General features: G+C 41.0%; 1 protein-coding gene across 6 annotated transcripts in view; it reads right to left on the bottom strand.

The window, feature by feature from the left end:
* HTR4 (5-hydroxytryptamine receptor 4) overlaps positions 1-15,751 on the bottom strand; it is a 171,558-nt gene that overhangs the window by 30,923 nt on the left and 124,884 nt on the right. For 5 of the 6 annotated variants that reach the window (XM_079144785.1, XM_079144788.1, XM_079144787.1 and 2 more), the window contains exon 7: positions 4,153-4,499. The exons of the other annotated variant lie outside the window; for it this stretch is intronic. In XM_079144785.1, the coding sequence (XP_079000911.1) occupies positions 4,409-4,499 (91 nt within the window). In that variant the 3' untranslated portion in view covers positions 4,153-4,408. Of the gene's footprint in view, positions 1-4,152; positions 4,500-15,751 lie in introns of those variants that run through there. 6 annotated transcript variants of the gene reach the window in all.

Here is a 15,751-nt window from a genome sequence, read left to right as displayed (position 1 = left end):
TTGGATGTTTCTTTCAAAGTGAAGAGAGACAATCTGGGAGAAAAGCAGGAAAGGACAGTCTCCCAAGGTAGGTTGGTCTGGAGACAGCTTGTGCAGGATGTTTCTGGGATCTAGTACTCTGCCTGGATGTAGTAGGTGATTTTTGCACAAGGTGAAAGCTCAGGTTTCATTCTAGGGAGGAAGGTTGAGGAGGTGGGATGAGCTCTGCATAGAAAAAAAGATTTTTTAAGTAACTGAAAAGAGTGGTTCTGAGGAAAAGGTTGTCACCTGGGAAAATAGCTCACAGCACTGTTATGGATACTGTTTCAGAAAAAAACTAAGAATGGGTGGGGGTAGGGGACATGCACTCTCAAAGACCTTTAGAGGAAATTCCCTCGCCCAGCTGTTCTAACTTTAGGTTCCCAAGAAGGCTCCTTCCAGGGCATGGTTTGAACTAGTAGAGATGGAAGATCCAGACCTAACTCTTCTCCATCCTACCTGAACTTCTTATGCAATAGGATTTTGAAATTTTGATATAAAGAAAGGATTCTGACTTGAAAACTTAATTATTGCTCACTCCCTGTATTTTATGTGGGAGAAGACAGAGGCCCCAAAATCTAAAGAGTTGGGACTTGTTAGCTCTCACTCTGCTCCCTGACTATTGTCAGGATCTCTCTATTGTCGCACACTCAGAAGCAGTGGGACTTGGATTTTACTGACACATAATCTGGACCTCAAAGATCTGGACTCCAGGATCCTGTGCAGTTCTTGACATGAAATTTTTAAAAAAAGTTTTCAGCACAGAGGCAAATGTTGAATAACCTCTCATGCCAAGACCTCTGGGTGTACAACTGTCTCACTGCCATGAAGGACTCCTGGTGGTTTGTGTCCTGAGTGTGACGGGGTGGGATCCCTATCTTCTGCTCATGGGAGAACATGTCAGAGGTTGGTTCTAGTGCTTGTGGCCTTCATAAATGTGACAGACATCATGCAGGTAGAATGCATATCAAATGGAGGCCCTGGGCTTCTTTGCTTTGAAGGTAACTGATGTTGGAGACAAAATACTTCTGCTTCGAATGAAGCTTTTGGGCAATGTACTGAGTTCCTGGGGTGATAGAGAAGCTCCACAGTACTGAGACATGGAGATCAACTTTGGCATTTTATTGCATATTCAAAATTCAGTTATTAGTTTTAGGACTTAAAATTTTTCTTTAATATATAATTTATATAAACATGTACAGAATGCATTCATATAAACACATGTAATTTGTCAATTTTATCAATAAATAGAATTTATCAATTTAAAAAAAAAAAAAAACTATGTAAGTTCCTGTTTTTCCAAGAACACATTCCTGGAAACTGCATTAAAAAAAAGATAATCATAAAGCCAAGGGAAATTTCCATGACAATGAAGTTAGAATCGGAATCCCAGTATCTTCAAAGCCTTCACTACAAATAAATCGCAGACAGAAGTAGCAATCTCATAAAACCAAAGACAGAACCATCATCAAAATTTATAATCCTTTGAAATTATAAAATTAAGTCCCATGTTCTGTGTAATGGCACACATGTGTTTTGTATATTGATTGTACAAGGGAACTCAGTGCATTATAAACTGTACAAAGCTGTCCCATTTGTTACTCTACTTTATTAAAAATGTAAACAAAAGGAAGGTATTACCTAAAATAACATTAAACCATAATTAACAATCATTTACACAGACGAAAAATGTCAAAAGTTATCTGGTTCAGTATCTCAGTAGAATTTTATGCAACCTTCTTTTCAGCTGGTCATTCTGAGTGTGTCCCATGTTTGCTTTTTAAATCAAATTTATGTGTATATTCAATTTATAAGGTGGAATGATTTCAATGGCCTGGGAATTTTTTTCTTCAAATACATTTTTTTTTTCATGGCAAGCAGGCATGTGAGTTTAGTTGATGTGACATTGAAATTACATAAAAAATTAGGCTCATTCATACCCACAGTAGCCTTTAATCTTCTTTTTTCTCCATCCACTCCTTTACTTTGAGGACCACAAAATCCCCTCAAATGAATGTGTTTGTTGTGCTTGAAGAATTTGTTTCTTGAGAAACCTGGAGTAACCAAATGAGGGGGCCGGAGATTTGGAAGAATTGGTATCTAAAAACTACCTCTCTGCCCTCGGGTATCATTTTCGACATAAAATTTCATTCTCTAAACTGAATAAACTCAGCCCTTGAGAGCTCAGGCACAATCACAGTAACTCAAAACATCCAGAAAATGGTGGGATGTATTTTATGATTTACAGAATGCTTTCACCAAAACTTTTTATCTCCACATTAACTTTGTGAAAAAGGCAGAAGACATTTCCCCTGAGGCCAGCGGTGTTCAGCGATGAGCTTGATCCAATGGGCAGTCATGAATTCAGTGCGCCTGCCACTTCCACGCTGCGGCCCTCCTCAGCAGCGTGCTCACAGAGACAGCAGGTAGGTAGGGTGCGTGGGCAGCCATGGCAGATTGTTTGAGTCTTTTCCCTGGGTCCAGAGCTGTGGTCTCAGAAACTTACTGTTCCTTCTTTGTATTACAGAAGAACCATCCTCAAAATGGTGCTTGCTTCTGAGTGAGTGGGAGTTGCTGAGCCTCGTGATGACCCCAGAACAGGGACTTGAAAAACCAAAGGGGACGGGTCCAGCCAGAGTGTCAGGGTGAGAACTTAAGTAAGCTCTCTTCACATCTGATAAGGATAGGTCCCTGCTGCACTGACAGTGAGAGTCCTGGGCTCACAAGGAGTGGCTCAGCAGGGAGCAGCACTTCCCAGTAGCAGTCAGGAGTCATTAGCGAGGGTGTACTCTCAGAGGCGGCTTCCCTTCCCTAAGGTGTGGCTTTCTCCCCAGCAAAACTAAGCCTGCACAAGACAGAAAATTGTTTGCGACAAATCTTCTCTTCCTCATTCCAATTCTCTTTCCTGTCAAGTTCAATTCTAGAACTTGAGTAAATGTCAACGGAAATGATAAGTGATGCTTCATGAGCAGCAGGAGAAAAGAGAATATGATAAATAATCCTGAGATGCTATCAAACCATGGGCACAGCAGCTCTGGGAAGTGGTCCTCTCTCCTTGGGACCTTTGCTCTGAGCCAGTGGCAAGAACCGTGGACTCAGCAATAAGTGAAAGACATCCAGGTTGATCCGACAAGGTCAGAGGTCTAGGAGGCCCAAATGAAGAATAGTTCCTTTGAAACAAAGCCAAAAGGCAGGCAGTCCACGGCTTTTTGAGGTAGCAGATGACTGTAACAGTATCCTGTTATCCTAGAAATGGAAGGAAATCTTACAGACTCCCCTAGTCCAAGCTTCAGTGTGCAGCTATAGAAAGTGACATCCAGGGATGGAAGGACATTATTTAAGATCTCACAGCATATCAGGAGCAGAGGCAGAACTGGCATCAGATCTTCTGCCTTCAAGGCAAACATTGTTTTTGTGTTCTGAACATTGCTGAGCTCTGTGCTCCCCCACCTGGGGAACTGTTAAGTGTACCGGGTCACATAGGGAGAACTTCCAACAGTTTCCTCCCATGGGAGGAATAAGCCCAGATTCAAGGGTTTTCAGCTGGTACCGTGGCCTTCACCACAAGCTCTTAGTAAACATGTACAAGGCTGACAGCCCTGTCCTAGGCTCTTTAGGAGATGTTCTTTTCTAGCCCAACAGGAGAATGAACATCTCAGAGCAAACAGGCCTGTGGCCCCAGCACTGGGAAAAATTGTCTGTCTTCAGCTCACTTCAGGCTTGCTGCAGAGACCATTTTCCAGACAGATCTCTGCTCCTATGTCCTCCATGGTAAATAAATGGAGCATGTCCTGAAGAGAAAGACTGACAGAGGACAAAGGAAAGAGCAAGTAGAAGTCTGTGACCAAGACAAGGGCTAGCTAGCCAAGAGGATGCTCGTTTGGACCCAGACACAAGGAGGAAAATGTGTGAGTGTCTGCTACAGAACAGGATGAAGAAGGGACAGTAGGTAGTTTGAACACGGCTGTGATGGATGTGACCAGAAACATGAGCTCTTGGAAGACAACTGTGGCCAAGACAGGCACAGGAGGATGTTTTCTGTGAGCAGACACAGTGAGCAAGAATATTTGGGACAAGACTGACACAGGCACAGCAAGGGGAACATGTCGGGAATACTAGAGACTGTCAAAGCAAGAGTGGATGGAGGCTCCAGGAAGAGGGTATGTGGGGGAACGAAAAGTGCACCGAGGCCTTTCTGTCCCCTGACTCCCTCAAGCGCCACCGGCTGGAATCTCGGAGGAAAAGCTCCGTGTGCTTAGGGTGCCTGCACCAGTGGAGGAGGAAGACCTCTGGTGATGTGAATGCCAGGTGCAGACAGGCACACGCAGCGGCTTAGGACCTGGCCCTCCCTCGGAGCCACAGTTGTCTTCTGGGTCATTGTCCCCGGGCTCTAAGTGTCACTGGGCTGAGCAGCCACCAGAGGAGAAGTTGCTGGGGGGTGGCACTGACTCTCCCACTGGCCACCACACTCCACTGCATCCCTGGAGGGGAGAAGATTAGAGAACCTCAGTGTTGGATCGTGAAGGAACCCGCCCAATGCAGGAAGCTTTCGTGCCATGCCAGCGGCTGATGGCTTAGCTTCCACTTAGGAATCTCCACTGGCAGACCAGCCTGCAATGAGTTTTGAGCAACCTCAGCTACTAAAATTAGTCTATTGATGTTTCAAGATACGCTTTTCTACAACTTCTACCCAGTGAAACTACTGTGCCCTCCAGGGTCACTCAAAATTCTGCCCTCTGCTAATTATATCCTCTAATTTTCCTCTTCTCCAGCCTACATGTACATTTCCACTTTATTGAATAATCCATTACATATTATGGTTTCCAGACTGTATCCCATAATGAATGCTGTCTTTTGATCGCAATTCATACTATGATGATCTCTCTCAACATACAATATCAGAAGGAACACAAATTTTCACAGTGAGCCTGGCATATAATGTATATTTCATTATGAGTTTAGTTCCTTTATATGAATGCATCACATTGAGTTCATTTCTAACAAGGGTGATACACAATTGGCTGATCCTGAGTTTGTTATCAACTTTTATCTTTTTGACACAATGGCTGTCAATTCCTATGGTTTTTTTCTCCATGGTTACAGTGGGTTTTATTTATTTATTGGAGCCAAAATATAGGACATTACATTTGTCTCATTTAAACTTCATTTTACAGGCTTGGTCAAATTGAGATCATTCTAAATTATGGAAGTTTCAGCTTTGATGATGATTATTTAGCACCTACTCAATCTCTACTTTAAGGATTCTGCCAAGCACATAGGAAGATTGGACAATCTATTGTGCCACCTAAGTCTTACAGTTTAGTGTCATCTGTATTTTAGGTTTTCTGTCAAGGTAAAATATTGAGCAGGACAGGGATAGAACAGAGATAAAACACAGACCTCCTTCCCACCAAACTTAACTCTCAAAATACCTGAAAATGGACATACCCATGGCAGATGTTGCCCAATGCCATGTTGAAAGGATTCTGCTAAACAGCAACTCTGTCATAATAGATGGAGAACTTATTTGGAGTTTTTTAAAATGAAATAACACTGATTCTTGCTCACGAACTATCTGTGTAATAGATGTCTGAGATTTTAGTAAAACCTATTTGAATCTGTGAGTCTATAGTGCCTGGAGTCTAGCTTTCATCTTTCTTAATACTGGGACAATATTTATTGGTCTCTGGGCTTCCACTCTTTATTTTCATAGTCCTAGAAGAGCATCTTTCAGAGGTGTTATCAACCAGCCTTTCAGACCCTGAGTTATATAATATGTCTTGGCTCAGAGACAGTTAAATGCTTTCCACCAATTCTGGACAGTGACTCTCTCCCCATAAGGCCCTTATTTACAGTTGGAAGTCTATTCTTATTGCAGCAAAATATGCAATATTTCTTCCCTGTGTAATGAGATCCAACTATTTCTGGGTTTGCTACTTGCTCTGAACATAGCTTTTGATTCATTTTTGAATCAAAATATTCCAGATATTCCATGAGCCATTTTAAAGTGGAAGTTTCTGGATAACTCAAGATGTGCCCGCACATCTTTACATACTCCTTACATTTTTATCTATCTCATTTGTTGAACATAATTGTTAACAGTAAAAAAGAATGAATGGAAAAGAGGAGGAAAGGAAAAAAGGAAGGAAGGAAGGATTGCTCATCTCTTGGACAACTTCTATTTGTAGCATATTTGTTATAGCTATCATAATTAGCAGCAATAAAGAAAGCCACCCCTTAGAGCAGCACCCATGTGTCAGGCACTAAGCCAGGTGCATTATATGCATTGGTTCATGTATTTTGTGTCCATTTACCAGACAAATAAATTGAGTTTTCAGAGAGTTTAAATAATTTGCTCAAGTGTAGACAGATAATAAATGGCAGGGTAGAACCTTACATTTGTGTCTATTTTAACTAGATTTAAAGTATTTCACAAGCACAAATTTCTAGGTAGAAGTACCTAGAAATTATGGTGCACTATGGTGCTTTTTGTTGTTCTGTTGTACTGTTATCATCTTGAGAACCATCCCACTAAGCTCAGTGTTGGGTTCTGCTGTCTCTAGAATCTCCTTGTCTCTCTATGGCAGACTCTAGGATGAAACAAATATGTACGGGGTGCATGTTATATCTGTCCCACCTATGGGAAGCCTGTAGGGTAACCTGGTTTCCCTTTTATGGCAACATAATATGCCTGAAAGGTTAACATGGGACCCTCCCCCAACCACTCCCCCATGACAGGAAGAGCCACTGCCAGGTGGGCTCATGTGTTTTCTGTGATGTGCAACTGAAGACACCATGTGGAAATGAAAAAAAACAAAAGAAAACAAAAAACCTGCAAAGGCAGGAAGAAACTAGGGAGGACATAAAGAGCAGTGCTGGGTGAGTAAACATCATAAATAAAATCCTTGAGGAGAAAGGATAATAGGCAGGGAAGGGAGACAGAGACCAAGGAAAGGCACAGTTGGTTATGTGGAACCCTGGAGGGAGAGCAACAGGGTCTTCAAGAAGTGTCCCCAGAGCGGATATTGGCTGTCTCGTACAATTCTTCTAGGGAGTCAAATAACAATGGGAAAGAATCTGTGTTATGGTTTCGAGGTGAGGTGTTCCCCAAAAGCTCATGTGTGAGGCAATGCAAGAAGGGCTAGAGGTAAAATGATTGGGTGGTGAAAGCCTTAACCTAATAGGTGTGCTAATAATCCCTGACAAGGATTGATGGAGTGATAACCAGGTAGGGTAGGCTGGAGGAGCACTGGGAGTGAGCCTTTGGGGGTTATGTTTTGTCCCCAGTGAGGAACACTCTTTGCTTCCTGGTGCCATGTCCTGAGCCACTTTCCTCTACCACACTCTGCAGCCATGATGTTCTGCCAAATCTTGGACCCAGAGCAATAAAGCTGACTGTCTACAGACTGAGACCTCTGAAACTGTTAGCCCCAAAGAAACATCTTCTCTCCTAAAACTGTTCTTGTCAGGTCTTTTGGCCACAGCAATGGAAAAGCTGTCTAAAACATTCTACCATTGCTATCTGATGCCTGGCACCACTCCCTTTTATTCAGAATACAGCAATATAGCCAAATAGAGGAGCCACAGAGAAAGGATAACAGCCCAGCCTCTAAGTCCATGGAGGACTCACAGCCATTTCCCTGTCAATGGGGCAAACAGGGACTTGAGAAGAGAGAAAAAAAGTAATTTAATGTCCTGGTTGGCCCATAATAGTCAATGTTCACATTATTATACTAACATAATTACTAACGATTAAAAGTTCAGTGTCATCTACTTCTTAGGGCTTCATGCAAGATTAAAAATTTCATGATGAAAAAAATTCATGATGCATTATAATACACGAGTAGAGACTGCCTTCCCCTGCAGCAGACCACATTCCATACCCAGGGGCCACCTTTCACTCTCTGCTCAAGGTCCTTCAATTAAGTCAGCAAATAAAAGGGCAACAGGTAGTGAGGTAAACAGTAAATCAATAAATCTGAAGACAGGGACAAGGCTTCTAAAGCCTTTAAGCTTCCAGTTGAGTGACTCTGATGACATAGTCCCTTTCCTGTGCCTCACTTTCCCCATTTGTTAAGTGAGGGGGAGGATAAGTTCCAAGATCCTTTGCAGCTCTGACATTCTGATTCTGTGAGTAGCAGGGATGGTGGGTGACAGACACAGGCCTTCTGATTGGGTGGCAGCTGTGTGTGGGACTGTTCTCCAAAGCTGTGGGTAATTGCTTCAAATTTGGCTTTTAATATTCTATTGTTAGTATCTGATACTTTAAATTCCATGTGGAGGGAAGAGGTTTTGCTGGAAACACAGAGAGGGTAATTTTTTGCACTTGTATTAAAGAATATGAAAGACCTCAATTTCTGAATCTGTAAAATTACATTGCAAAGCTGTTAAACATATCTGAGTAGAATAGGACAGGGTAGGGCTGAGATGCTACAACTTAAAATGCAGTGAGATCACAACTGTCTCTCCTCAAACATATGCTTGATCAAAAACATTGGCAGAGCTACTCAAAGTCCCTGATGCAAAACATCATTTAAAAAGACTCTTTCTCCAATATTCTAACAGATGAGCTTTTAAAATGCAGTTTCTTATTTTATTAGTTTTGGTGAAATCCTTTGTAATTTATAACACATTTTCATAGATTTTTAAATCTTCAAAACAAATCTACAAGGAAGGAACACAGAGAGTATTATCTCCATTTCAGAGCAGGAGGAAAGTGCAATGTAGAGGCATGAGCTGATTGACAGCTGATGGTGGATCCAGTGCTATAAATTGGGACTTTTGCTCAATTCTGTTCCCCAAATCAGGATTTCCTTCCACTGGAAGCCCAGAAGTCCTTTGTGAGGTGGGAAAAGTTTTGTAATGAAGTTTAATATTAATAGTCAATTGGATAGTCACAATTATCTGTGTTCCATAAAAAAAGAAGGAGGAGAAAGAGGAGGAGGAGGAGAATCACTAGCTAAGTCATTTCTCCCAAAGACCCAAAAACTATGTGCATGAGTATTCTATCAGGTACCTGCAATACATACAGATTCCCAGGATTCACACTAGCCCTGGGAAGGTGGGGAGAGAAGTGTGCATTTTAGAAAATGTACTCAGGAGTATGAGTTTTCCTGAGCATATGGTAGGCAGCTATTCTACTCACATCTGAGGGAGATGAGAGAAAGAAGGAGGGAGGGAGGGAGAGAGAGAGAGAGAGAGAGAGAGCGAGAGAGAGAGAGAGGAGAGAAGAGGAGAGAGAGAGAGAGAGAGAAGAGATGAGAGAGAGAGAGCGAGAGAGATGAGAGAGAGAGAGAGGGAGAGAGAGAGAGAGAGAGAGAGAGAGAGAGAGAGAAACAGATGAATCCAAAGGACCGGAGACAGAAGTACAAGCATTCAGTGATTCTTCAGAACAGACTGGAATGGAAGCAATGAAACAAGCTAGAGAGCATCGAGCATCTGTGTCAGCAAAGTGGACAAGAGGTTATCTATTGTTTTTATGACACTGAAGACAAAAAGGTGGGAAAGCACTTGATAACAAATCATAATAATGAGAAAAAGCAGAAATATGTAGAGAGACATATTGCAAAACAATATTTTCCAGGTGCTTTTTTGTGTGCTGACCAATAGAATGCTTAGGTACTACAGTGCATTAAAAGCAGAGTTGTAACAAAAATAGTGAGTGCACTCATTATCAACAACTTATTAGAAGTTTGCATATTCAAAAGGCAATGCCCCAGATCAATTTTTGCATTTAACTTCAGATTTATCATTAATCAGCAAAGAATATTGCTTCTGGAAGACAAAGTGTTCCAACATGGGTGTGCTCCATGGGGGTGCCTGACAGTGGGACAGTATTGAATTGCTTGAATCATCACAAGGAATCCAAATTATTTCTTGCACTCATCTGCTTACTTTAACGAGAGAGACTCCAAGGCCACTCTAGTTTTAACAAGTCCTGAATTCCTCAGAGTCTTTGGCAAGCAAAGGATCAAGTTAAGTTTTGATAACCATGTTTTATTTTCATTGCATCTATTTTTAAGATCATCTTGTGTATATGGTTTTGCATTTAAGTTTATGATGCAGTTTCCTTTTTAAATACACCTTATTTAACAGATGAGAGAACTGAATTGCAGAGGGCAATTCATTGCAGAAAGCAACACATCTTTAGGGCAGACACCAGGGCTTATTAGGTCAGTTATCTTTCTACTATTTTGTATGACTTGCAGAAAGGATTCCAGACAGCTTAGTTTGCACAGTTTGGGATACCAATCCTTGTGGACTCTGGATAAAACATATTTCCAGGGGCTCTTTTTATCACCAGCCTCACATATGTCCATGTTCCAACATGCCAAAGTGCAAGACCAAAACAAGTGTGACTGATTCCAATCTCAGTTACCTCGTTCCCTATTTCCCAATGTGCTCGTATAACTGAAAGGTCAAGTCAATCTCCTTGTGAGTTTTTTCCCCATTGTCTATCACAGTTCCTAAATAAAAAAGAAAGAGATTAGAATTTTGTGTGTGTCTCTTTTTTTCCTGAATCATTTCAACATGAGAGGATCTAAAAATATTTAGGAGAAAATGTCTTTGAGCTATGGATTTATAGTCAAAATAGCCAATATTTACTGAGTGATGCAGACAAGTGTATAAGAACCATAGATTCCCTCGTAAAAATCTTCATAACACTCCTGTCACAAAAGTTTTACTATTTGCAGCTCTTGTTGAGTAAACAAGGCCAACTAACTTGCCCAGATAGACCTCCAGGGGGCAGTGGAGCTGGGATCTGAACTCAGGCTCCCTGAACCAGCATCTGTAAACTTGCACCATTCCAGACAGGCACGCTCAACCTCCAGACACTGCTCTTGAACGGCTTTCCAAGTAAATGAAGGTATGTCAGGTGCATAAAAAATACTTGAAGTCTCATGGAATGTACTCAGCTTTTTAAAGGAGAAAGCAGGTGGCAAAAGCCCAGAGAAAGAAGTAATTAATTATCGCTCAGAGATTGAGGGGTCTGGGATCAGAAAAGTTCAGAGAGATCATATTGGAACTGGGCCTAAAGGAAATATTAGAATTTACCAGGCAGGAAAGGGAGACTGAGCATTTGAGGTAGCCAAAATGGTTCAGTAGCAGGAGAATTCACTGTTTATTTGGGGGAAAGCTGAACAATCTTTATTGCATAAAGAGTTGGGTGACAAACACCATTACCCTATGTAAATGTATGATTACACAAATGGTACACCTCTACTTCATGTACAACCAGAGAAACAAGTTGGTTGTACACCATTTGTTTACTACATAAATTGAACAATTAAAAAAAAAAAAAAAAAGAGTTGGGTGAGGGTGGCAAGGCTATAGAGGGGAGAACTGAGGGAAATGAACTGGAAAACAAGATTGGGTCAGGCCAAAAAGGGTTCTGTATGCTTTCCACTACTGGACCACTGTAAGCCACACTATACAGCTCAAGGTGATTCTAATACAACCCAATCCAGCTAGCATTTACCATCTAAATCCCACATATCTGAATGGCCTCTTTATCCTCCTGAGCAGTAGCAAGCAAAATAGCTTCTGTCTCCATGTTCATATCACACAGTCCCAAAAGAAAAACAGAGTCAGAAAAATATACATTATAATTTGCAACCTTGACAAGGAAAGAGCTCTCTAAAATTCCCAAAATACATGAATAGCTTTGTGTTCAGTAGAGCACACACTGTTGGAAAGTCATAAAGAACTGGACTCAATGCAGAAGTTGCCCAGGATGTCTGTGTGTGTGTGTGTGTGTGTGTGTGTGTGTGTGTGTTCCAAGGGAAGGTTTTGGACCATGAAAAAGAAGTGGGGAGGTAAAAGCTTGGCTGTATGCTTCTTAATAGCAGGGATCATGCCTATATATCTCTGCTATACCCCAACCACCTAGAACAATGCCTGAACCCTATTTAGGCATTTAATAATAAGGCAAACACATGAATTGATGAATTAATGAGTAGATGAGAAGTTGGACCAGGAGTTCTGAGTCCTGGGTTCTGGTTCTTCTGCTTTATTACCTTAAGCAAACTTATGTCCTCTAAGCCTTAAGTTTGTGTCTATAATATATTGGGTTCAGCAATTTATTTCAGGTTTTTTTATTTTTTGCAAGACTTAGTCAAATAAGTCTGAAATTTCCATGGTAGACATTGCAGGGATGGGTCAATGGTCATAACTATGTGCATACACAACTTCGTACCAGTACCTGTGTTGATCAAAACAGTTCTTTTTTATTGTTCATACTTACCAATAAGATTCCATTTCAAAAGAACTGTTTAAAAAACACTGAATCTCTTGAACTCTGTTATCACTTCCACCTATAAGACTCTAATTGTTCATGATACTAAGATACAAGGAAGTAAGATTTGACCAAACTTTGCAACAACCATAACTGGTCAAACAATAGAATTCCTTGGATAACAATGAGCTCTCTCTTATTGGGAGTAGAAATACACACCTACCTAGCAGAAGAGCTGTAGAAGAGATCACTTTATTGGTTGGTGCTATTGTTTGGATATTGAATGTTCCCCAAAGGTTCATGGGTTAAAGCCTTGTTCCCTAGAGTGGCACTTTTGAAAGGTGGTGAAATGTTTAAGAAGCAGGGCCTAGAGGGAGGTCCTTAGGTCATCAGGGGCATGTCCTCGAAGGAGACTGTGCGACCCTGGTCTCTTTCTCTTTCCCTCTTGCTTCCTGGTTAATGAAGTGAACAGTTTTGCTCTGCTACTTGCTTCAACCACAGCGTGCTGACTTGCCACAGGCCCAAAAGAAATGGAAAGCAAATGATCATGGACTGGAAACTCCAAAACTGTGAGCCAAAACAAAACTTTTCTCTTTGTAAGTTAATTATGTCAGATGTTATGATGGAAAGCTGACTAAACACAGCTGGGATATTTGGCCAGATCACTTTTTTACCTATTTTCATAACTAAGAATCAACAGTTCTGCATTCTTGCAAGAGCTTTGAGCTAACTATCAAGGAACATAATGATTATTAATAAAGGCTTTGAAATCAGATGGACATGTGTTAGAGTCCTACCCCTACCACTCACCAGTTATGAACCTTGGCCAAATTATTTAATCTCTTTGAATCTCAGCTTCCCCATAAGTGAAATGGGGATAATAGCACCTAAATAACTAGCTATTACATATTACAGTCTATATATAAATGTAGATATGAGTGTATATGTATGTGTATATGTGTGCTTACATACGTCTATGCATGTATGCGTATGTATGCATACGCACACACAAACACCCACATATGCCTTTCCCCAAATTCAGAAGCTCAAAGATAGCAATGCCATTTTACGAACTGAAAGAAAAAAGTTGTACCAGTCAGCAAAGAAAAGAAGTGTCTGCTCATAAAAGGAACATAAGCAGACACCAAATATATTTGTTTGTCAGGTTTATTAAAATAAAGATTCACTCATTTCTTAGAGAATAAAAAACTCTCCAAGAGCAATTCTAACTGTGAAATGTTTCTAAGAATCTTGTTAAAAATAACCTGAAATAGTCATGGAAAAGATAAATGGCAATTCAGAAATAATTTTGTGAAAACTAGATTCCCGGTTCTCTGTTTGACTATAATGCAGAGTGTGCTCAGTTTGTTCTATAAGCAGAGGCCATCAGATGAGGCTTCCTGCTCTGGGCTCCAAGACTTCACAGCACTCTGAATAAGACAGCAGGGAGAATTCTCTGCATGTCCTCTTAACCCCTTGGCTCTGCAGCCTTGCATTTGAAGGATGCTTCCTCCTCTTCATGAGCCCACTGCCCAGTAATTACCCTGCTCCTTTTCGAGAAGACTTTATGGTTATTTTTGACAACAAACCACTTCTTTCAGATCCCCTGTTTTAAGAGTAAACCAGTGTTTTAGAAATAGAAGACTTGTTCCTGTCTGTTGGCCTCGTAAGAGGATGATTATGATAATAAGAGTACAACTTATCAATAACTTGCTGTGCCCCAGGCTCTGGGTGTACAGTATCAATATAAGCCTCACAACAGTCTTATGAGGCCAGAACCACCTTTGCCCTTATTTTGCTTAGAAAGAAACTGAGGTGCTAAGAGATTAGTTAGTTTATGAAGAATCACATAATTTCAAAGAAGCAGGGCCAGAAGCAAATGGGTTTATCAAATACCAACTCCTATGCTTTTATCCTAGCACTAAACTTCTTCAATGGTAACCAGATTCCTCCCAGGCTAGGATGCTGTCTTCTTCTTTTCAAAGGCTGATGTCCTGGTCCTAACTGTCTCTATGTGAAAAAAGGAGCAACATAAAAGGCAGATTGAGGGAAGGTCTTAATTCCAACTCCATCTCCTTGCAAATCTTTAAACAGCAAATCCATTCATATTCAAGCACAAAACAAAAGAAAGTTATGCTGACCCACGGGTAGGACCAATATCTTCCCCAAGAGCAATTTCAGGTACCAAATCACTTCTATACCACTGAGCATCTTAGAAAGCTTGGGATGCATGTCTCTCTTAGACATGTCTAGATTTTCTACCTGCCACAGATTGCTAGAAGAATCATCAAAGGAAGACAGAATGACCCCTGAAATTTCCAGTATCACTTACAACAGTTCTACTTAGATATAATCTTTCTGGATGTTTTCCAGCTTCAACCAAATGAGAAGGACGAAGTAGATTTTGTTCTTTCCTATATCTTAGCTGCATTGTGGGAAGACGCCTGTGATTCTGGAACTCACAGAATTACAGTGCAGCTCTAAGAATATATCATTCAATATCTTACCCCTTCCTCAGAGATGTGGACTGGTGGCTGACAGCCAGTCAACACTTTCAAGTGGTCTTTCCACTGTACTAGGAACTCCCTAAGTAAGGCAATCTATTCCACTTTGGACAGAAATGTGTATTCTTATAACCCTAACTCTTTGTACCCTACTTCTATCACTTCAAACCACAAAGAACAAATCAAATGTCATTTTTTCCCATAGTAGCCCTTTAAATATATAAAAACAATGCTTATGATCTGAGTTTTCTTTTCTCTAAGCCCAGTATCCCTTGTTTCTTCCACTAGCCTTCATATATCAAAAACTCCACAGGAAAGAAAAATCATGGAATTTACCCTTTTCTGAGAACACTCCCGTTTGTCAATTCCCTTTATAAGATAGGCTTCTACCAGTTCCATAGGCCAGGGACCTACATCATTTCACTGTGGAGTAAACACACATTTCCATGGAGTATGGTTTTCCAGTGGGTCTCTTAGTGTGCTTTGGAGGCAATTCCTTCCTGAACAGCTGCTCTGACTAAATTGGGAGGGCTGTGTCCTTGCCAAGTACATGCTGTAAGAGAACAAGCTCGTAGAGCCTGCCTTGTGGAAAGGTTTATCTGCAAGGATACTGCCAATACTCCAAGCATGGAAGTTCAAGACCCTTCCTCCCAGGGACAGCATCAGTCACCTTCTACGGGGCTCATCTTGTCTTGAGAATGGTAAGGGCTTAAAAAGAGCCAAATGGTGCAGAGGCTCTGACTCCTAGCATTGTTGAAAGATTCTCCTTCTCTCTCCTGGCAACGACAAGAAAGTTTTCTGTTGTAAAATTCGGGTGACTAGTTTAAATTAGGGTTTTTATTTTAATCTTGGCACAATCTTAAAAATTGGGGTCAGAAGATTTCTTGTTGTGGAGAGTTGTGCATTATCAGATGTTTAGCAGCATCCCTGGCCTCCTACCACTGAACGCCAGTAACTTGCCAGTTGTGACAACCCAAAATGCCCCCAGATATTG

Source organism: Sciurus vulgaris, assembly GCF_902686455.1.
Source record: "Sciurus vulgaris genome assembly, chromosome: 6".
In the NCBI taxonomy this organism is placed as follows: domain Eukaryota; kingdom Metazoa; phylum Chordata; class Mammalia; order Rodentia; family Sciuridae; genus Sciurus; species Sciurus vulgaris.
Note: the sequence above shows the minus strand (reverse complement) of the source record. Positions and strands in the feature narration are given on the sequence as shown.